The 24,455-nt window shown below is 29.4% G+C and overlaps 7 protein-coding genes across 7 annotated transcripts; 4 read left to right on the top strand and 3 right to left on the bottom strand.

Annotated features, from left to right (window-relative positions):
* Positions 1–55: 55 nt before the first annotated feature.
* On the top strand, positions 56–1,975 carry GO595_009575 (Eukaryotic translation initiation factor 3 subunit C; the record flags this gene model as incomplete). The annotated part of the gene is made up of 1 exon (XM_067923275.1): positions 56–1,975. One exon carries the CDS (start codon positions 56–58, stop codon positions 1,973–1,975), a length of 1,920 nt encoding a protein of 639 aa, XP_067770577.1.
* Positions 1,976–4,059: 2,084 nt separating this feature from the next.
* GO595_009574 (uncharacterized protein) lies at positions 4,060–4,494 on the bottom strand (the record flags this gene model as incomplete). The annotated part of the gene is made up of 1 exon (XM_067923274.1): positions 4,060–4,494. One exon carries the CDS (start codon positions 4,492–4,494, stop codon positions 4,060–4,062), a length of 435 nt encoding a protein of 144 aa, XP_067770576.1.
* Positions 4,495–4,644: 150 nt separating this feature from the next.
* GO595_009573 (uncharacterized protein) lies at positions 4,645–5,067 on the top strand (the record flags this gene model as incomplete). Its single annotated transcript, XM_067923273.1, has 1 exon — positions 4,645–5,067. One exon carries the CDS (start codon positions 4,645–4,647, stop codon positions 5,065–5,067), a length of 423 nt encoding a protein of 140 aa, XP_067770575.1.
* Positions 5,068–9,526: 4,459 nt separating this feature from the next.
* Positions 9,527–10,846, bottom strand: GO595_009572 (dolichyl-diphosphooligosaccharide--protein glycosyltransferase subunit 1A; the record flags this gene model as incomplete). The annotated part of the gene is made up of 1 exon (XM_067923272.1): positions 9,527–10,846. The coding sequence occupies one exon, from the start codon at positions 10,844–10,846 to the stop codon at positions 9,527–9,529; it is 1,320 nt and encodes a 439-aa protein (XP_067770574.1).
* A 7,302-nt stretch (positions 10,847–18,148) lies between these two features.
* Positions 18,149–19,420, top strand: GO595_009571 (rho GTPase-activating protein 24; the record flags this gene model as incomplete). Its single annotated transcript, XM_067923271.1, has 1 exon — positions 18,149–19,420. The coding sequence occupies one exon, from the start codon at positions 18,149–18,151 to the stop codon at positions 19,418–19,420; it is 1,272 nt and encodes a 423-aa protein (XP_067770573.1).
* A 1,899-nt stretch (positions 19,421–21,319) lies between these two features.
* Positions 21,320–21,847, top strand: GO595_009570 (uncharacterized protein; the record flags this gene model as incomplete). Its single annotated transcript, XM_067923270.1, has 1 exon — positions 21,320–21,847. One exon carries the CDS (start codon positions 21,320–21,322, stop codon positions 21,845–21,847), a length of 528 nt encoding a protein of 175 aa, XP_067770572.1.
* An 855-nt stretch (positions 21,848–22,702) lies between these two features.
* GO595_009569 (uncharacterized protein) lies at positions 22,703–24,031 on the bottom strand (the record flags this gene model as incomplete). The annotated part of the gene is made up of 1 exon (XM_067923269.1): positions 22,703–24,031. One exon carries the CDS (start codon positions 24,029–24,031, stop codon positions 22,703–22,705), a length of 1,329 nt encoding a protein of 442 aa, XP_067770571.1.
* Between the last annotated feature and the right edge of the window lie 424 nt (positions 24,032–24,455).

Below are 24,455 nucleotides of genomic sequence, written 5' to 3'. Positions count from 1 at the left end.
AATCCATTTGAACGTTAGCTGGGAAATTAACGTGCAACCTCTGTGTTCGTGTTTAATGTCTCGTTTTTTTGTTGAGAGCAGTGGTAGTGATGATGAATCTGAAGAGGAAGAAATAAATCAAAGCAATGATTCTGTAAAAAATCAAATTCCAGAACAAAAAAAAATTTTATGGAATCAATTCAATGACTTGTTAAATAAGATTTTAAATGATTCTGAATCAGGAAATTACACAAATGCTATAAATAATTTTCAAAATTTTCAAAAAAAGTTTGCAAAAGAAATTCCTAATCTTCAAGATAATCTTTATCCAAATAATTTTATTTGTTTGATAGCAAAAATTTCTTCTAAACTCGAGGCTATTGATAAAGATAAAAAAGAGTTACATGATTTTTATGAAGATTTTAAAAAATTTTGCGAACCATTTAATGATGCTTTACAAGAATTTCATAAACACCCAGAAAAATTCCAAAAAGACGAACTCTATGATAACAAAGCACAAACCACAAGTATATCATCACATTGGTTTGTAGATTCAGATGATGAAGAAATCGAAGATATCAAGAAAAAATTTAAAAAAGAACAAGACTTAGAAAACCCTACTCAAGGATACTTTTCAGAATTTGTTCAAGCACGAACTGAAGCTGAAGCACGAAAAATTGCAAATATAGATAAAGTTCGTAGATTGCTTCCAAGCATCGTAAAAAAGCGAGAAACAGGTAATGTGCAAGCAACACCAGAACGGCTTGATAATATTTACAATTATATTCAAGATAATGATTCAAAACTTGCTCATGATGTTGCCCTTGAATTATGCCAAACAATTATGTCAATGTCTGAATCATTACCAATTCCAGTTGGCGATTGGGAGCTTGCTTTAAAGCATCTTCCAAATTTGAAATCAGATGGCAAATTGTTAATGAAGTTTTTAGAAAGACTCAACCAAGATTACTGGGCAAGGTCAATTGATCCACGTCATTTATTTACTCGTGATGTTTCTAAGCTTCAAATGATAATTCCAAAATTTGTACAAATTCTTAAAGATTTCATAGAACCCTTACTAGGAGAAGGAGAAAAATCAAACGCAGCTAAGCTAATGCTTATGGTTGTTGAACACATTCATAACAAACCAGAAGAGGACGTTTACGATTTAACGTCCTCTATCATGGAAATTGTATCGGTTTCTGGCACTTTTCCAGATGATGTTGCCTTAGATATAAAAACACGGTCAGCTCTTTACTTATGCATAAACCTTTCTTTAAGAGGATACCCTCAAGAAGCTAGTCAGCTATTTATTAGGGTGCCTTCAGTTCCGGATTCTAAACCACTTACTCAGGTTATATCAAATCGTGCTCGAGCACAAATTGGTATTTCTGCATTTCAAGCTGGGCTATATTCTATATCATACGATTACTTGAGAATTTTTGGTTTAGGTTCAATCCCTCGGAATATAGGTCAAGCACCATTTATTGTTCCGCCATGGATGTTTATAGACCCAGATTACATGTACTTGCTTTCTATTATATCTGCAGCATTTTTAGATTTGCCGTACTTAACTGTTGGTAAATCTGAATCACATGTTGGTAATTCTCTTCATATTAATTTCCAAAAAGGATTACCAACACCTCAGCCAGAGAATACACTTCAGCGTGTAATTATGATGGTTCAAAAAGCAAAGATTGGTGATTGGCATGCTGCATATGAAGCCATAAAGAAGGATATCAATAGTGAAAGACTTGAAACCGACTTGAAGAAGGTGTCCATGAGCTGTTTCCTACAAACAGCCGATATATTTTATGATAGCATTTCTATATCGTTCCTCGAGAAAAAATTTGAATTGAATAACGAAGAAACCGTAGAATTTGTGAAGAAAATGATCGGTGGAGAGAATCCGTTTATTGTTTCAGGAACTATTCTCTTCAATGGGAAACTCACAGATGACAATAAGTTTTTGATATTTGAGCAAACTGTGAAATAACTCCACCACCGGAGTTATACATTTGTTTCATAAAAATTAAAAATTTGCAAAAATTTATGTTTTCATAAAAACTTAAACCAAATTATTAAAATTCAATAATTGTTATTTAGTAGCCCACAATTGTACAACAACACACACACCTTTACAGTCCCAAGAAAATGCATTTTCTGTTGTAAACCCTTGAATAAACAAAATTTGAATGTGTATGTATTTTTATCATTTTTTATGAATTTGTTTGACTGCAGCCCTCTCTTTCTTGTGAGGGTGTATGCTGTGATGCAATTGCAACAAAAACACAACTTGATCTTCGACGGTTATACAGAAAATTCAGTTCAATTATCACGGTTTACATCAAGCGCATCAAAAGTTAAATGGAAATGCGCACAAACTTTGAAAAATTAAATAAAATCATCAAGAAGCAGCAACAACAGCTTGAGCTCTCTTGTTTTGTCTGGAGTTACCTTGATGAACCAATTTATACTAATATTAATATCGACAAATTAGAAGAAACATTTCAGATGGAATCACCAAATTTTCTTCATATTAATCAAGAAGAAGAACCCTCTATACATTATATCGACGAAGATGATGATGATCCATTTACAATAGAATATTTATCAGATTTTCAAGAAGATACACCTTTAACAGAACTTCAAACATTATATAATAAATCTACAGAAATATCACAGCAAATATCAAAGAATCTTTCCCAAAAACTTAATATCACTGAACTCCAGAAAGAACGAAAAATCATTTGGGAAAATATACTAAGACTTGAACAAACGCTTTTACCAAATGAAACACAAAACAAAATAACAATCACAGAACCGATTTTTTATGAATCCAAATATCTTCAAGAGCAAAGTTTGGAATATTTCCAACAAAAAATCGACGAATTTCAACTTGAAGTTATCCAAAAGATATTAAATGAATCCGAAAATGAAATTAATGTACTTTTTTGGGATATTACATCATCAACAATATGCTACAAAGTGATTTCATATGTGCAAAAGAATTCGACTGCAGTGTACACAACAATTGAACAAGAAAATGAGAATTTGTCAGTTATTTATATTGACAAATTTGATGAATTATCAAATACCCAAAAAATTCGAAGGGTAATATTACAGATATCAAATCCGCAAAAGGTAAATGTTGTATCGGAAGCAAAAAAATCATTTCCAAATCTTCAAATAGTTATCTTTGCAAATTACTCATGTAACATTACAATGCCGAATACACTTAAACAACCACTGAACCTTAGAAACATTCGATTTGAAGTTAGAAAAAAACAAAATTCTTTTGAACAAATATTTGATATAGTTAATTCAAGTTGTGGTGTTATCATTTGTGCAAATGCAAATGAGACAGAAATTATGTCGAAAAAATTATGCGACAAAGGATTATTTGCGGCATTTTTACATTCGAATATGAATGACAAATTGGTAAAAGAAGTAAGAAAAAGATGGACAATGGGTAAGTTGGCAGCTGTAGTTGTAACAGAGGAATGGGGTGCAAAAATAATTGTAGAAAGTGAAAAGATTAGATATGTGATTTATATGACAACGCCAATGAGCTTAACAAAGTATTGTGAAGAATGTTCGCATGTAGGAAATAGGGAAGAAGAAGTATATTGTGGAATATTCATTGACGAAAATGATTTAATAAGATTAAGAAAATTAGATATTGCATACAAGGAGAAGGATTTGATAGAAAGATACTTGAAAGGCAATCCGAAATGCCAAAAGTGTTTTCTTGAAGGTTTGGTGAAGGGTGACTTCACACCGCAAAAGTGCTGCTGCTTTGGCAAAAATTTGAGATGACTGTCACACGAAATTGACATTTTCATTGCTTTACATGAGGTTATTTCTCTATTGAAAATATTGAGAACTTCGAGATTGATATTTCATAGAATTATCTACCTCTAACAATCTCGTGGAACTCAAAAATTCATAAGTAACGTGAAACAGACGATAAAAATGATCGTCAAAACGGACACAAAAAACATGATCGTTCTGACAGACGATAGGGGGAAATGTGTCAACATATGAAAAAAAATATTTTTGGCTTTAAATACTGATTATTTAGCGGTTTTTGCAAATGAAAAAGACTTCGATGATGATCATGACTCCAGCAACAATCATTTCGATGGAACCTGCGGCAATTCCAAGATCGTTCATCATTCCGAGTGTCATCATTCCTTGAAGGAGATAGAAAACAGCTCTTACAAGCCTATTTTTGATGGATGTGAACCATGCACCTTTGAAAATAATTCCGATTTCAAAGATAGCGAAGCAAAGAGCAGTGATTGTCATAATAACGGAGGTGCAACTTGCGTAGAAAGCGCTGTTACAGCCCCAAGCATCTTTTGGACTGCATCCTACTTTAATTGAACCTCCCCACCAGTGTTTATTTAAGTAGGTAATATAAGTAGCTGCTACGAGAATCAGGGCAATGCATGCAGCAATTGCCAGTATGAAATCAATTGATAAGACAACAACCTTTTTTTCTCCAGACATTGTTGAAGTGTCTGCTCGAATTAAATTGAATTGTGTGCTTTGAAAAAGTCTTTTTTTTGAATTTTCTGTGAAATTGACCTTGGCCTTTTGTCCCGTTGAACTGACTGTTGACTTTTTCTGTGCATTCAAAACACCCACCAAATCTTTGATATGGTTGTGGTTATCAACATAAACCTCGTCATCACCATTTATTGCATCATAGCTGAAATCATTTCTGGAGCTGCTTTTGCAAACACTTGCTCTCGTAGAGGAGTTGGAAAGATTTATTCGGGTTATAGCCCATCAAACTCAGAAAATAACAACAGGAATGGTAACTTCTACTTTTGGTCTTCTTGCTTGGCTTTCTGCCTTATATCTTTCTTCTACGCACTTGTCGAATTCGGTCTTATTTTCCAAACAAAATACACATCTTACTTCGAAGTTGGTTATATCCGTGGTATAATTTATTGTGTAAAAGGCATTTGCTGCTTGGGCGTTTCTGGAGATCTTGGTGTTGCAGGAGGTTCTCTTGAAATTATCGCTGCAGCCATATTAATTATTTTGGAAGTTGTTCACAGAGCACGCAGTAAGTAAATTAATTTTCACAAGTAACACACTTTTATTTTTAAAAATCGTAACAAATTTGTATTTCAAGTTTTTGATTTTCTGAGGTTTATTTAATAAGAAAAATGCCTTATTCAAGTTTCTACAAAAAATGTTTCTCCAATAAAATAATAGAAAATTTAGTGCCCAACAAAGTGGCATTGATAAAGAGGGATAAAAGCAAAGGAATCCTTAATATATATTATGAATCATTTTGATTTTGTTTTCCATTTTGGAAATTTTTTTGAAATCTTAAAAAAAAAATAGTGATAGCGAACTAGATTAAATAATTACTAAAGTATTATATGGATGTTGCATTAAATTTTTGAATATTTGCTGCAAGGCCGGAAGCGACCGTTTATATATATTAATCAACACCAACAAATGTTAAATGATAAAGAAAACGAAGAAAATCAACAAAAACCTCAAAATGAATGGAAAATATTAACAACACTCAAAGATATAATTTTTTATTTAAACTCAAATAATTTTGATCAATCAGTAAATTTCATAATTAATAAATTTTTAGATAAATATCCAATATCTTTTAATATGGTTGTAAGCCATATGATATTTAAATCATTTTCCATTTGGAATAATGATTATGAGATATATTTGAGATTATTACAAGAAATAGAAAAACATGAGAAAGACAAAAAGTGTACATCAGAAATATCCGATGTATTTTCTCGATATCTTCTTAAAAAAAGAACAAAAGAATCATATTATTATCTAAATTTCATGATAGATCATAATTTGATTGAAGCAAAAATTATTCAAAATATGAAAGATCCATTTTTTATTCATTATCATCAAGATATATTAAATATTTATCATATAAAGAGGTTCAATATCACAGAAAAAATTCCTTATGAAGAACTTACACAGAATGATTTCGAACTTCATAAGAAATTAATCAAAGAAGGGCATAATCCAAATGAACTTGCAAAAATAATTCGAAATGATGAAATAGAAAAACTTCAAGAAATATCATCACAAACAAATTTTGATTTTGACCAAACTATTGAACCATCACTTTATGAAATGTGTTCATTTATTAATCAAAGAAATGTTTCATTAATTGATTATGCAGCATTTTTTTCATCAGTTAAATGTTTTAAATATTTCCTTATGAATGGTGCTAATGTAATTAATACAGGTAAATATGCAGTTGCTGGTGGAAATCTTGAGATAATTCATTTATGTGAACAAAATCATTCATCTTTTCAAAATGCATATGAAGCAGCAATTGAATTTCATCAAAATGATATCTTTAAATATCTTTATGAAAACAAAATCGAAAAAACCCACAGTTTAGAAGAATTAGGTATTAAATGCATTTCATACCATAACTATGATATCTTATTATATTTAAAAAAAGAAGGAATGAAAGTTAACGAAGATGTTATAAATTTTGCATCAAGAACAGGAAACATATTTCTTGTCAAATATTTCCTTGCAGAAAACGAAATCCCAAAAGACATCATTATTTCATCAACACAATCAGGAAACATTGAGCTTATTAAATATGTTATTAATAAAGAAGGAATTGATATTAATGCTAAAGATAATATTTATTTTTATTGTTTCATATTTCAAAATAATATTTGGAAATTGTTTAAATTATTTATAACTGCACTTATTATTGCATCTATAAGAGGGTATATAGAAATAGTTCAATTACTTCTTGAGCAAAAAGGAATTGATGTTAATGCTAAATATAATTATTTTTATTATTTTTTATTTCAAAATAATATTTGGAAATTAATTAAATTATTTGATACAGCACTTATGAATGCAACTGAAGAGGGTCATACTGAAATAGTTAAACTACTTCTCAAACAAGAAGGAATTGATATTAATACTAAAGATAATATTTATTTTAATAATTTTTTGTATGAAAATAATATTCGGAAATTATTTAAATTATTTTTTACTGTGTTAATGATCGCTGCCGAAAAAGGACATACAGAAATAGCGAAGTTACTTCTTGAGCAAGAAGGAATTGATATTAATGCTAAAGATATTCATATGTTTTATATAATATTTATCATATTAATTTTTTGTTTCAAAATAATATTTGGAAATTATTTGTATTATTTAATACAGCACTTATATGGGCAGCAGAACAATGTCATGAAGAAATTCGAATATTAATCAATTCCAAACTAGCTAAAGTTTCCACTTAGTTTTTCACGAAATAAAAACATTATGTTGTATATTTGCAATAAAAAATATCTGTATATATACTTGTTGAAAGTCTGTAATTTAGGAAAAATATTACAATATTTGAGGTATAAAGTTGTACAGCATCAAAATAATATGAATTTTGAATACATTGATCTATCCGCCTATTAGATCCCAATCAGATGAATAATAATATATTTAAAAAAAATATATTAAAAACAAAATAAAGATAATTCACTGAAGTTAACGTAATGAAAGACATTTTGATCGTTCCATACATTTTTTAAATGCTTTACAATGCAAATAGTGTATAGTTTACATATGAATAAATAAATGAAATTTAAATTTATACTAATTTGACTTTTTACAATTTTACCTACCAGAGTGGGCATGCAACAAAAATTCCCAGTAAAATTTACCATTTTAAACATGATTAGAAATTATATCTATTGATCATTCTCTTTTAGTATAAAATTTTTGAATTCTTCATCGACATTTTCAATGTTTTGTTGTTTCGTGACTGAACTCGAAGGTGTTGTTTCAGTTTTAACATACGAATTTTTATTTCTATTTCTTCTAATTAAGAACAAAATAATACCAACAATAAGAAGAATGATAAAGATTGAACCACAGATAATACCAATCAAAAGATTATTCGACATTTTATTTTTACCTGATCTATTTTCAAATGTACTAAAGATATAACTATAATATGTATAAAATATATAATATAATATGTCGAATATTGTTGAATGATATATTCATATGATATCAAATTTGAATAATAATAAAAATATGTTGATTTAAATAAAGTAATAAAAATCGTTTTCGGTAATATCGTTTTGGAAATAATTGTTTATGTAATGGAATGTTTCGAAAATAATGTTTGAACGAATGTTACATCAAATCGAAATGAAGATGTAAATTTATTTGAATTAGTAAATGAATTTGAGTTAGTGAATGTATTCGATTGTGTAAAAGCATTTGATTTAGTAAATGAATTTGAGTTAGTGAATGTATTACTTGGAGAAAATGAATTTGACTTAGTAAATGTATTTGATTGTATAAACGCATTTGATTTAGTGAATGTATGCGTTGGCCAAATATATTGATCGCATTGATCAATGGAAGAACCTTTCGATACTGAAAGCGCTCCAAATGATTCAGCCTCATAAAAATATGACGTCATAACACATTGCGCTGACACATTTAAAAATGCATTTGAATCTATATTTGGTGATTTGTGGCCTGTAAAATAAATACATTTTAAATCTTGACAATAATAAAATGCTTTATATTCAATTGTTGCAACATTTTCACCAATTTTAATCGTTTCTAATTTATAGCAATTTGAAAATGTTTCAGTTTCAATTGTTTTAACTAAATTTGGAATTGTGATCTTAATTAATGATTCGCAATAAAAAATTCAGCATTACTAATTAATGTAACTGCATTTGGAATATCGATATTAATTAATGACTTACAACGTTCAAATACATGCCTTCCAATCGATGTAACTGCATATGGAATTTCTATATTACTTAAAGATGAACACATAAAGAATACATAATCTCCAATTGATTCAACATTTTCACCGATTTTTATTTTTTCTAATTTATAGCAATTGCCAAATGTATAAGTTTCAATTGATGTAACTGAATTAGGAATTTTAATATTTGTTAATGATGTACAATCCCAAAATGCGATTAAATAGATTTCCAAAAAACACTATATCGAAATCCGTTATGCCAATAATAGAACTGCAACCTGATTTATGGGTTTATATAAATTTTATTGAATTCAAGCGGCGCATTTTTTCATTTGTTTTAATAATAACTTAACTATATTGATTATATTAATATCTTATAATTTCGTAAAGTTGAAACTAGTTTGACATAAGGGGGTCATAAACCTTAACCAGGCGGAAAGTATTCATCAGAAATGTGATATACAACGATTTAGGTAGAATTAAAACATGATAAAAAATTAATTTTGGATTAAGATATGCAAACAAACTTAATTTAAGAAAACAACAAAATTCATCCAATTATAAACAGTTATCATTGGAGAAAATGTAACAACAATTGGAGATTTTGAAGAAAATTTAAAGTTTTCATAAGTTTATAACTTTATAGCTCAATATGCAATAATTCATATTAAAATTGTAAATCTCACATGAAATTGCTTATATTGTATTATGGCTTAACGTTACTGCAAATTTTTCTTTTCTTATAATTAGATTGATAATTACATTTGATAAGATTTATTGAGTTTTTTGCTTATTTGCTATTCCGCAATCGAAACGCCTTGCAACGATTATTGCTACAAACACAATGACAAATGCGACGCTTAATGTTAATATCTTCAAGAAGTGATAATGTGCGCTCAAATGATAAGAAATCACAACAGGCACGTCGTCCTCAGTCGAGAGATGGTCGGCCTCAATCCTTACGACGGTTCGGCCGTTCAAATCGAGGTTATGTGGCTGGATGAATTTGGTGACATTTGCATCAATTGGAACCTGTACATCCACGACGACGGCTCCTTCTGGGAGAACAAACTCTGCAACAACCTCTGTTACAGGAGCTGATACGCATTTTGTAATAAGTGGAGATTCGAAGCGATATCCCCCAGAAACAAACACAGAAGTATCTATGGTCCAGCCAGCAGTAAACGTTGCCTTCCAACTGCTAAGCATTGGACCACGAAGAGGAATCAATAAATTATCTCCAGTCAAAGAAAGCTCTTTCTGGAGAAGCCCTGATTCATCAGAGGCCCAAAAGTTACGGGCACCCTTCGGAGGTCTCATTTCTATGGACTGAGTGAAGCATGGAGTTGTTCGAGGATTGAAATCAATTCTGTTAAATTCACCAGTGAACTTCGGCCCTGCGTTTGTCACTGAGTAGAACGCCTTTTGTTTGGTCTTTCCCCAGTGAGAGACTGTAGTTTGTGATATTATTTGATCAATACGAATCATCGGTCGGGACGTCGTGAACTCGATTTCGAAGTCAGATCCATCATCGTTCGTCAAATCTTTCAGGATAATCATTGACGATTGTATTCGAATTCCTGAATCTTCAAGAATGTGCTTCGGAGTAGTAATGGATGCCTTTGGAATGCCTGAGATCGAAAGAGAAGATTTCCTTGTCTCGTACTTTGATTTAAAGAATTTTGTTGTATTGAAATAAAGTTGGATTCGTTGATTTAATGAAACTTTTTGCTTTATGAACAACAAGTAATCACCTAATGTATAAGAAAAGTATAACGTGAATTCTTCTCCATTTGGTATTTCTTTCTGAAGATCAACAGTGTACTCATTACCATTTACAGAAATTGGAAGTGATTTGTCGAATGAACGTATGTTATTTGTTGAAAAAGAAGCTGTTGTATGTCCAATATGCTGATTTTCGCGATCCGGAATTGTGAAAGTGTATTTTGAAAATGGTTCACCTTGGTTTAAAACTTTAACTAAAACATTAACTACTATTAGATCATCTTTTATACTGTATTTTCTGTTAACTTCTGTATTTATTATATTTGTTTCCGAAAGAGCAAATGTAAAAAGAAGAAATTGGGCCAGCATCTTTTGTTAGCATTTGAAAGAGTTTGCTCGGATATTGGGGTGCTCCAATCTGATATTTCTTTATTTCGAAATAAAAAGGAAGAAAATTATGCTCATTAAAAAACATATTATATAATGTATAATAACCTTCGAATTTTGTTTTTTAAAAATCGTGACCATTTATTTTTTTGCAGATGTTATTTTTATACATTACCCTAACATAATTACATTAACAAAATATTTTATATAAGAGACAACAACATATCGCATCATGATTTTACCCACACATGTAATTACAAAAGCATTAGGACTAATGCAGTTGAATAAATGATTACTGTTCATCAAACATGATAAAAGGTTTTATTTTTCTTAGTTAACAATATAATTTGATGTTTAAAAAAAAATTTATTTAAAATAATAAAAGTTATATTTACTTACAACATAAACATTTCTCACGTTACCTTAGTTCAGTTCTTTTAGTTTTAATATTTGCGCTTTATATCTTTCTTCGACTTCTTTTAATTCAATTTCATGTTGTTTTTTTAAGTTTTCAACAATTCGTTCTCTTTCTTCATTCATTTGCTTTGTTATCATTTCTCGTAATTCGTTTAGTTCTTTTTTATGGTTCTGATTGATTTCATTTATTTCGTTTTGATGCTTTTCGAGTAAACTATTCAATTCGGGTTCAAAGGATTTCAAAGCGGTTTCTTTGGCGGTTTTGAGCTTTTTTGAATATATTTTCTTTTGTTGCGCTTTGTTCTGTGAAATTGCAAGTTCCCGCTGTTGTGTTATCTGTATGGACGCTTGACGTTGAATCTCTTTTTCACGTTTGGATGATTCTTCTCGGGTAACAATGATTTTTTTTGACAAAAGTTCAATTTGATCAACTAGTTCTTCCTTCTCACGGATAGAATCTTGAAGAAGGGCTTGATAATGCTTAAGCGCTTTTTCGTAATTATTCTTTTGTAATGCTAATTTTTTTTCATATTTTGAAATAAGCTTTTCTTTTTCTTTGTTGAAATCTTCAATGTTTTTTGCCATAATGGCTTTTGTTTTCCTTTCGTTTTCTTTGGATTGATTGATTTCTTTTTCAAGTTCTTCAATCTTCATATTTAATTCAGAATGAATCTCTTCTACTTGACTCAAATCTGGTAAAACCAAATCAGATACATCTTTTGATTTTGCTGAATCCAAGAATTGATAGAGCTCACTGAGTGTTTCTGATTGATTTAAAATATTGTTTGTCATTTTTCATAAACCGTTTTGCCTCTAAAAAGTGCACCTGAAAAGTGACAAAATTCAAAGAAATTTGTTCGGCATATCATTAGATCGGCAAATTCAATATTGAATGGATAACGTTAATCTCATCCTCGAGGATTATAACTTGTTTAATTTTGTACAACGGGTAGTTATGATTTATCAGAACGAGATATTTTTGAGTCATATATATAATTTTCAGGCAAGAGCTATCTAATGAAAAACACTCATATTGTCATGAAATAAAAAACAAAAAATTTTTGGAAATTGTTAGGATCAATTTTAATAACACTCTTCAATATCTAAGAATTGCTATCATAGTATATTAGCAACCAAAAACTAATTAGAATCAGAATCCTGTTACCAATTTTTGCTTTCAAAATATTTTGGTGCATTTCAAAAAAAATAAAATTTGTGAAATGTCCTTTCTAATTAATACAATTCTTTAATATTTTTAAGAACTTTAATAATGCATTAGAGGCATTAAATTATTCATGTGAAAAAATCGGCTTTTTACAATAATTCTAAGAAAAAATCAATTTTTATAATAATTTTTTTAATAATTAAAATTTAAATCTGAGGAATTTTTTGAGTGGCACTTCAAATAAATGAAAGCAATAATAACGGAAACAACCAACAAAAAAACTATAGCAATGACTAATACAAACGTCTTATTCCCATAATTATATTTTGATATACTTTTTCCTACAAATGTTGTATCTTCTTTCACTGTTGCCAAAACACGTGCAGGTATACCACTAATATCTATAAATTTTTTAGAACTCGGAGAAGTAATAATATTTAGTTTTACATTTGACTTATCCCAATCATTTTTGTCAAATGAAAATTTAATTTTAGGAACATCTGAAGACGTAAATATTTTTTCTCCCAACATCACAATATCCATATCATCAGGATCCATGAAACTATATGTCAAACTTTCGAAAGGTTTTTCAAGGTATATTTCTATGTATGAAAATTCATTACAACTCTTTTTTAAAGTCATATTTATTTCAAAATCTTTTCCAGTATAAGGATCAGCAACAATGCTAATCTTATCTTTAAAATTAATTGGTTTAGAACTTACTATATATCTATCACCATCAATATTAATATCAAAAGGAGAGAAATAAAAATATTCGATTTTATTTGCTTGGATATTTTTTGTTTCTCGAAATGATGGGATAATAACACGATTGGCATTTAACTTTCCATCTTTTAACTGATTGATATAAATAGTATCTGCTATAAAATTACCATCGAATTGAATATTATCATCTAAAACAATAACAGGAATTGTATTTGATACATTAATTCCTTTAATATATAAACTTTTGTTTAAACCATATGATTTAATGCCTAGTTTTGGAATTGTAACACCAGAAAGATCTAATGGATTAGATTGGTTTTCACCAATGAATATAACTGCTGAATTAAGTCCTAAAAGATCTTTTTTCAAGTTTACAAGTTCGCTTAAATCCTTGAAAATTAAAATTTCTGAAAATGTTTTAAATATCTCTTTAATTTTTTCACATTTGTGCAAATTTTTTTTTTCATTGCAATATTTTTGATCATAATTTTTAATATCAGGTACAAGAGTTGAATCCTTATTTCCATAATAAATAATCTTGTGCTTAGGATTATGACAATAGATTGTGGAGATGAAAAAAAGAAACATTAAAAAAAAAATAAAAGTATGATTAGGTTTTTTTATGAATTCATTTTTTACGCTTATTTTTTTTCTAATAAATTGAAAAAGGAAATAATAATATCTCATTCTTAAGAAACAAACATGAAAACGAATCATGAATATATATGTTTTTATTATATTTTATGATTTAAATAATTTTATAAATGTCGGTGAAGAATAGAGAGTCATCCATTCAGCTGATGTTTATGAATTTACAAAATTCTTCATAAACAAATAATTTATCATTTTCTTTGTTAATAAATAAATACCTTTTAGAAAGTGATGGAGTAATTATTTTTTGATAAAAAATAATTAAGGAGTTAAAAATTATAAAATACAGACCAAAACAGCAAATATCCGAATTCGGACTTGATATATCAGACCAAATAACAACTTAAAAAGTGGAAACAAAATCTCAACATTCGACCAAATTAAACATCATGTATTTTGCTTTTCAGTTTCCTTACGTATTGTACACAAGTATTTTTATTCTCCAAGGAGCTGTAATTTTAATTTCTTTGCTTTTTTCAAGTCATGAATTTGATAGTTTTTTTTCTTTTATACCAATTTCATTAATGTTAAGTCGTTCTCCAATATCAAAACTGTTTCATATTTCAACACATATAACATGCGTTTTGATTTGCTATCTTTTTTATGAATTCTTTAAAAATGTTGCAAGCAAAACTCATTCAAAAATTGATACCACTATCAGATACATTATATTTTTGAACTCGTTTGGGACCATTGCTGGGTTAATTGGGTTTTCATCACTTTCTGAATTTGATCTGATAAATTATCAGACTGTTATGGAATTCTTGTTCTTTTTCTCTGCTCAAGTTAACTTCATTCTTTGTGATTATCTTCTGAAAAGAATCGGTTATACAATCAATCTTCCAATAATTTTTTACAATGCATTTTCATCATTTTTCATTGTTTCCTTCCACATAACACGAATATTGTCAACAGTTCTAAGCGTAGAAGAGATCATATCAATCAGCTCTTTCTTTGAGTTTGTTTCATATTTCTTAATCTTCTTCAAGTTTCCAATTTTTGGGTGGGAACTCTCCAAAACGAATTTGTTCAACAAAACCAAACGAAACATTGATTAAAAATTGTATTATTTTTCTTTTTAACATATTTAAAAATTTTAATTTTTTATGTTTATTAACAAATTTTGTTCTTAAAACGCATAACGATTTATATTAAAAACATTTTATTTCATTATGCGATATCTTTTATAAATTTTCAACATCATTGAAGCTTTAACACAACGATATAAAGCTAAGTCAATGAAAAACAGTAAATTTCCATTAACTTGATTTAAATATGTTTAAATTTCTTTTCTTTGAAATCAACTGCGAATGTATCTTCTTCAATATTCGAGATATCTATTGATAAGTTATTCATTGAAATGTCAAAGTTATCTTTATCAACATTTCCTTCTTTCATGTTTTCTGCTTCATTACTTCGTTTTTTATGAATAATTAATATTATAGAGAATATAACAATGATAATTACTATAACATAAACACAAGTAATAATTAAAATAATTTGTTTGTTATTCATATTGTTATTCATTTCATTTTGTTTTATAATAGTATATAAACCAGTATAATATGAAATGTATGAAAAATATTCAAGAATTATATATTAATAATAGATAAAAATGTTTTAACACAATATGAAGAATTAATGAACGTAAGAGAAATAGTATTTGTAATCACAGTTTTGGATATAATTGTTTGCGTAATCGATTACGTAATGAATAATGTGTGAACAAAAGATGTATTATATTGCAGTAACTGTGTAAATGTATTTAAATTAGTGAAAGCATTCGAATTAGAAAATGTTAATGATTGCGTATACGCTCGTGTTAGTAAAAGTATTTGTCTCAGTAAATGTGTTTGATTCTAAAAATGAATTAGAAAATGTATTACTCTGAGAATATGTATTTGATTCAGTAAATATATTACTTGGAAAATATGTATTTGACTTTGTTAATGTATTTGACTGTGTGAATTTTTGCGTAGGCCAGGGATATTGATCGCATCCTTCAATAGATGAACCTTTCGATACGGAAATGTTTCATCTTCATACAAATCTGATGTAATAACATATTGTGCTGGCACAAGTGAAAATGCATTTGAACTTATATCTGATGGCGATTTATTGCCTGTGAAATAAATACAAATTAAATTGTTACAATATTGAAATGCATAATCTCCAATTGTTGTGACATTTTCGCCAATTTTAATCGTTACTAAATTAAGACATCACTCAAATGAAGAACTTCCAATTGTTGCAACATTTTCGCTAATTTTAATTATTTCCAATTTTCTACAATATGCAAATGCATTACTTCCAATTGAAGTAATTGAATTTGGTATTATGAAATATACAAATGATTCTCATCCATAAATTACATAACTTTTAATTATTGTAATTAAATTCGGAATTGTAATATCAATTAACGCCATACAATCACGAAACGCAGAACTTCCAATTGATGTAACTGTATTTGGTATTGGAATGCTTACCAATGATTCACACTGATAAAATAGAAAACTTGCAAATGAAGGAATCGAATTTGGTATTGTAATATTAATTAATGATGCACATCGATAAAATGCAGCACTTCTAATTGATGTAACTGATTTAAGATAAATCCATTCCTCAAAAGCATAAGCATTGATTTCTTCAACACCCTTTCAATAATAAGATCTTGTGCTTGAGTTCTATATGTATTTCTTTCAGAATATTCACTTAAAGATGAAATAGTGAGCGTTTAGTTGATGAATCAAATGATTCAAAAGATTTCATAAAAAAAGAGAATAAATAAAAGAAAATTTTGTAAGTCTTTCGCTTTAGTAAATTTAAATTAACCAAAAAATCTTTTAACAAATAATAAAAACATGAAAATATATTTGTCGTAAAACAGAGGTGTAAATTGATATAATGCAATGTATTAATAATGTAATTATTATCGATAAAATTTTGTAATCTTATAAAAAATAATTTGGGGAAAATAATTTGTTCAATGTAATTATGCTATGAAGAATCGTGATAAAAAAAACAAAAATAATTAAATTGATATTTCAATGTTACATTAATTGATTATGCAGCATTTTTTGGATCTATTTAATGTTTTAAACATTTACTTCTGAATGGTGCAAAAATAGAAAAAACATATAAATATGCTGTTGCAGGTGGGAATCTTGAAATTTTTCATCTTTGTGAGCAAAATTGTAAATATTCAGATATATCATATGATAATTCAATTATATTTCATCTAAATGATATATTTTATTATCTTTATAATAAATATGGTATCAAAGACATTATAAAACTAGAAACTTTAGGAGATAAATGCATAACATATTGTAATTTTGAAATTCTTTCTTTTTTTGATAAAAGAAGGAATAGAAACCAATGAAACATTAATTTGCAAATTGGAAATATAAATCTTATTAGTGATTTTATTATAGAAAATAATTTTGGTAATATTGAGCTTGTCAAGTATTTTATACATCAGAAATCTATTGATATGATATTTGGTGATTATTCGAATAATTTGATACAACACTTGTGATTGCATCTGAAAATGGTGACATTGAAATAGTGAAATTACTTCTTGAACAAGTAGGAATTGACATTGATGCGAAAGATATTTAAATATTTTTTTAACCAATCGATTGATATTGAGTCTAAAGCTAAGAATATTTCATATGGTTTGAAAATATAGAACTCGCTAATTGAATTCAAAGGGAAGGATAATTAAAATAAAGGAAACAAAAGCGCGTTTATTCCCCCTTGACGGTTTTACTTGATGGTGTCTTGAGTTCTCATGAATTAAACAATTCATTATTAATCAACGAATAAATTTTGTACGAACAATAAATTTTCAATCATATCATATATAACTTGTTATAAAGATGTCCCTTTCTTCTTCAATACTTGGAATATTTATGGTAAGTATTCATCTAGATTTTTTCAAAATTATCATTACTAATATTTCCTTTTATTCGAAAAAAAAGGCATAATGTCAGACCTTTAAATATATTTTATATTCTTCATTGATATTTTTATATTAAGTTTTTAAATTTGAGAAATGGAGTAGTAAAAAAAGTAAGAACCTTGTTGAATATAATTTTTTATAGATTTTATGAAAAATTTATTTTAATCTGATAAATGAAATAGATTGATAAGTAATTGAGAATATTACGTTACAAAATAAAAGAATTTTGTATATATACAATGCTTTGTTACTAATTTTATCTGTCATGTGACATGGCATATTTCGCCACAAATAAAATTTTCTGAGTTTATCTGTCCGTTTATTTCAATAAAATTATCAAAAAGTTGTCTCCAAAAACAGAATGAGCGACGAAATTATAAAAAAAGGATTCCTTGAAAAAAAAGGAGGCTCTGTTCATAGTTGGAAGCGTAGGCATTTTGCTCTACGATCCAAATCACTTGAGTATTATAAAGATCAAAGTCTTAAAGAAAAGCTTGGATCAATTCCATTAATTGATTGCGTTGTTACAAATGAGCAATCAACAGGTGATCCAGGATTTTACTTTCTTTTACACGTTCCACCTTCTGTCAATGCAAAACGGCCAGACTTTTTAATCCGTGCATCAACAAATAAAGAACGTCAAGAATGGATGGATGCTATTCGTCAATGTACAGTTATCACTGTCTTCAAACAAAGGCTATTTAATGCCACTATGGTTAATCCAAATAAAGTTGGCTGCTATCTTCCAGTTCCTTATTTCATTGTCAAAGCAATTAAGTTTATTGAAGAAAGCCATCTCGATGACGAAGGAATTTACCGACATAATGGATCGTCAGTCAAATATGAAGAAACCGTAGAAGCAGTAAATGCCAACAAAGATGTTGAATTCACTCATTGCCATGATGCTACAGGCACTGTTAAGTTATTTTTACGAACACTTTCCACATCAATCATCCCACCACAAAATATCGAGAAATTAAAGACACTTCCGACACTTTCACGTGAAAAACAAATCGAAAGTCTTCGTTCGCTTATGAGGCTTCTTCCAATCTCTAACTATTGTCTTCTTGCGTATCTTTTTGCACATTTACGTCGTGTTATGGAGCATTCTGCCACCAATCTTATGGATGCCCGAGCCATTTCAGTATGTGTAGGGCCTTCTCTTATTTATTCTGAGGAAGGTAATAGTAATGAAGCTTTTACAGAGTCATCAATTCAACAATCCTTATGTACTAGCATTATTGAGAACTATGATGAGATCTTTGGTGATAACCCATTGATGTATTATAACTCTACTGGTGTTACATCGTTTAATTTAATCACAATGCAACTTCAGACAGATTACCCGTTTGTTCTTAACGTTCCCCAAGGAGCTATCGTACAAACGGTCGCCGAGGATTGCGACGGCTGGACAATTTCTGTTTATAACAATAATTGGGGATGTGTACATAAAACTGCATTAGAACCTGTAAAGGATTTGAAAATTATATCAAAGGCAGTCTCTACTCAAACACAAAAATGGGAATTATCCCAAAAAGAATTGGCAAAAATGCAGTCAAAATGTCCTGAGGCGGTACAACTTTATGAGGCGTTACAAGAGAAACTGAAGACTTTAAGACAACAAAGTCAGTAAACAACTGTTTACGAAATTATCGAAATTTTGTTGTTTGAAAAGTGACGAAACCGATATTTTGATTGGTTTACATATTGTTTTTTTACCACTAAAAATTGTTTCCTTTTATTCGTATGTGACTTAAAACCTTTTGTTTAATGGCCTTTTTAGAACTATCAATGTAGGGTTCTTTTCGAAAAATTCGGAATATCTGATATATTTTGATTGATATAATTTAAATTTATAATTGCTTTAGTTAAATTATTGAATTATAATGTTTTGAAAAATCTATCATATGAATTGTTTAGAATAAACAATCAAAAATATTTTTGATTCGGACTTGCTCACTCTCTTTCGTTTTTTTTTTTTTGTTATTTCACAGGAACCCTTCTCACAAAAATGTCAAAACATGACAAAAATCCCATTCAATATTCTATTGAAACGGTTTTTTTAAAAGTAATCTTTTTTCAATTTGATCTGAACCTCATTTTCATAATGGGAAGCCAGGAAGAGTGTCTCTTAAACATCAGCAGCAATCCAGATAGAAATTTACATCAAACTATTTTACAGGGAAATTTTGAAACAAGAATTGATAAAAAAGAAAAAGGCGAAAAGAATTTAATGGAGTCTCAAAAAAACAATGAAACACATAAAAAGCTTGATGTATGTGATTTTAATTATAAGGAATCAAAGGCATGGGAAATAATTGATTCTAAATGGGGAAATTTAATGAAAGGTGAACTTTCTCTTATTGCTCGTATATTATCTGCTTATACTGGTATCGAATTTAACAAGAAAAAATTGAAAAGAAAGCCTCAAATTGTTAAATGGTTTGATGATAATCTTTCAACTGTTCAAACTGCGCTTGACTACATAACACTTAAATAAGCGCAACGCAAATTAATTTCTTGTGCTAATTTGCTATCTGTTAACAACAAATAAATAAAAAAATATTTCAGGATTTTTATTTAAATTTTCCATGAGTTAACAACAATTTCATTATATTACCAAAATTCGAAATTGAAAGTTAAATTTTAATTGCTTAAAAATTGTCTTTAAATGTTCAAGCAGTTTCAATTATCAAAGAACATTCGCCAAGTAAAGCAATCAAAACCCTTATCGAAGCTGTTGGCCAACTAACAGCCGTTTATTTGATTTAACGTACTCCAAATGGAAGAAAAGACCTACTTACAATATTTGATCAATGATATTCAAGCTGATTTTAACTATGAAGAATTCAAATCTAAGCTAGATCCATATTTATCTTTCATAAGAGAAGTGATAAATATTCCTGATTGTCCAAACTTACTCTTAATAACTTTCAAGTATCCACAATCATTTTCTTTCGTAGTATCAGAGTTAAATTCATTCTCAACTAAACCAATCATTAATACGAATATTATTCCAATTGATTTTGATATATCAACAATCAACTTGTTTGACGTTATTTATATAACAAATTTTTCAACAAGTTCTGATATTTGCGTTGCAGTACACGATTTTTTGGAGAAATTTTCCACAAATTCCGATGCATTTGATATTCAACCAACAAATAATCCGATGGTTGCAGCAATCACTGTTCGCAAGAAATCACTTGCTCATTTGATTTACACATTTTTACCATATGTTAAAGTGAAAAATGTAAATATTACAATTTCCACAAATTCCATTGAAATTCCTGTGATAACTGTTTCCAATTTACCTCTTGACTTTAGGGTAAAAGAGTTTGAAAATTTCAAATGCCCAATCAAAAGAACTGGAATCAAATATCATAATTCAATAGATTCAACGCAAACTGTCAGTATTTCTTTTGCAAACAACATAGACGCCAATAATTCCATTAAATATTTCAATGGAGCTATTGTTGATGGAAATGAAATTATTGCAATGCATTTTCTTGACAGTGATACACGCAAATCTATGAATGAGTTCCAAATCATTGTTAAAAGAATTGTTGAAACAGCATCATCTTTTGATCTATATCATTTCTTCAAACAATTTGGAAATCTTCACCATGCTATTGTACAACAATCACCTAATGGTACGTACGGTATTGTTCAATACTACACACATGAAGATGCAAGCAACGCTCTCAAAGCGCTTAAAGAACAGAAAGCTCCACTTGAAGTCGGTTTTCTGTGCCACTTTTCGGTTATCGCATTCAATTTGCACCCATCGGTCACAAGCAAAGACTTAAGGGCGCTGTATCCCAATGCTTCTAATATAAATATCAAAAAGTCCAAAAACGAAGTGTACGCTATTCTTACCTTTAAGTCCATCAATGATGCGAAGAATGCTTCAAAGCAATCACATGTTTTCCAAAATTTAAAGATAAAATGCATCTATGGAATGATGCCAAATAAAGCACTTGAGTTGTATAGAAAGGAAAAGGAAGATGAAGATCAGAAGGAAAGTGAAATATCCATGATCATGAACATTATGATTTGAGTTACATCAAGAAAAAAATGTACCTTTTAGCTTACGAATAAATAATAAACTTACTAAAACATTGGAATGAATATATTTATATAACATGTTCGATTATTGATCAATTCAGAATCAAAATATGAATTTCCGTTTAAACAAATTACGCGTAGCTCATTCAATACAGCTGCAACAGTGATCTTCCCACCAAACATAAAAGTCCCAGCATATTGGAATTTCGCACCAATAACAACAATCATTTGTAAAATTATTATGGCAGTTGCACAAACATTTGCAGCAGAAATCTTCATCGTTAATTGTGCAGCAGCAAGGAATCGACAAGTGAAAACACTTTTGACAGCATCCTTCAACATCATCAATGCAACAACTAAGACACCCACAACACTCTGGATCATCTTTGCTTGTACAACATTTTATTGTTAGTCCTGCAACAATAATTAAAACGATCGGAAGAGATACCATTGATACAATTTTAACTGTATCATGCCATTTTTTGTTGTTGGATGCTTCTTCATCTGACTTTTGCGCGCAGCATCCTAATACAGCCAAAAGAAAAAAGGCAAAGCTGGGTTGAACCATCACTTTGTTTAAAACCCCTTGTATAACTTTTTGTGTGCATAGAACTGTTGTAAATAAAATTTCAATGAATAACGATAAAACAAACAACGTCGTTTTACCAAATTAATCGATTAATATGGATCCAAAATTCGACGGTTATTTAATGTAATAAAAATTTGAACAATGAACAATTCCGACAAACAAATTTATTTGTAGGACATATGTTTGCTAAATTTCAAAAAACTAGTGCTGGTATGCTTTGTTTGGGAAGTGTAAAAAATTCTTATTAATCTGTTTTGTTTACTTGTGTGACAACAGCTCAAAGACCTTCTTCCGGCCAGTTAAGAGAAGCGCAGCTACTCCATATGCAACACCAACTATGAAAAGCATTGCTAATTTCTTGAATGAGACCCTATTATAGAATACGAGTGTTGCTGAAGCTGCTGTATATGGTGCTATACATTTGTTTGATGTCCACTCATCAATTGTTGCTGATGGTGTAAACTTTTTCATCCATTGAAGGATTACCTGAGAAAATGTCTGATCTCTAAATGCAGACATTCTTGGTACATTTGCGATTATATCTGCCCACTTTGATGTATCAACTGAATCGCGGTCTATCATTGTTGCTGTATTATCTGCGTTATACATCATACGAAGTAATCCTTCTGAGACAGCCCAAGCAATATCATTTGCACGGGTTACATTAGGAACAGTATCAGTTACTCGAGAAATTCGATCTCCATCTTGATTTAAGATCGCAATTGAGTTGATGAGGTGTTTGTTGAACGATAGCTGAGAAAAGTGCTCCTCATCGTTCAAACCGCTGTCAAATTGAATGCCAACCGTTTTCAGTGCGTCGAGTAAACTGTACATGAAATTTGCAAAAGCAGAATCACGACGAAGACGCTGACCAAAGACACCGCGGAGTTTGGGAGAAGAAATGGATTCTAATGATACAGCAAATTTGATCTTTGAAGAATGAACTGCTGACAATGCACTGAGATACTTCTCAAGACCTTCATACCCACAGTAGTTACCATCAGTAAGAGCAAAGATAAATACCCAGTTGTTGGTAATTGGGAATTTGGAAACTTGACGCATGATTTCAAGAAGTGCTGCAAGAGAAATACCGTTGCTATTGGCTCCAATTGGTGCTGATGGAGCTGTTGAAAAGCTGTCTAAAGCTGCTGTAATTATTGCAATTTTTTCTTGTCCATATGTCCTACTGGAGTTTATTATGCCAATGACGTTTTGCATTTTGGTCTTTTTAATTGGATTATTTGCTTTTATATCTACTGTTTTTACGTATGAAAATTCAGATGGAATTTCATTTTTGCCAAAAATAAAATAAATTGGAGCCTTTTGCATGCCGCTTAAAAGGAAGTCTTCAAGTTCATTTGTGTCACTTACTTTATCGTCGACTTGAAAAATTATTGGAGATGACGCGTTTATATATGAAGCAACAGTTTCGACATCGGCATCTTTTAATGGAATAAAAACAGCTTTTTTGGAATCTGGCTTGGAACCAAGTTTTTGAATTTGTGAATCAATTGATACGCGAGTTGATCCTAACACCGTTGAATTTGAAATATTGGATGTGTATTGCAAAAGGCGGTATGCGGGCATTGTTTTGTGTGACGCAACAATGCCTATTAAAGACAAGAACAGCATAATTTGTTGTTATATATATAACCAAACAAACACTCACAATTCCAATGGAATTATAATTAAATACTTTATTTGATCGGCAACAAGAGCCACAACATGGCACTTTTGTACAACATTTGATTCTTGGAAATGATTTTTAACCATTTAAAATGTATATCTACATTGCTTCTTGGAAAGAAAAAATTCTTCATCTTCTAAATAATAAAAAAGTTATCATAAAAATAAGAAGGAAAAATTGATCACAACTCTGATTCAGTAAATTTTATGTTTGTACAAATTCTCTTTAATTGAGTTTAAAATATTTCAGCGGCTTATTATTACCAAAAATTAAACAGAGTTAATGTTAAAGCTAATAAAAAATTGAGAACATAGCAAGAGTTTA

Source organism: Histomonas meleagridis, assembly GCF_020186115.1.
Source record: "Histomonas meleagridis strain 2922-C6/04-10x chromosome Unknown contig_9, whole genome shotgun sequence".
NCBI classification, from domain to species: Eukaryota; Parabasalia; order Tritrichomonadida; family Dientamoebidae; genus Histomonas; species Histomonas meleagridis.
This window is presented reverse-complemented; position numbering and strand designations above follow the sequence as displayed.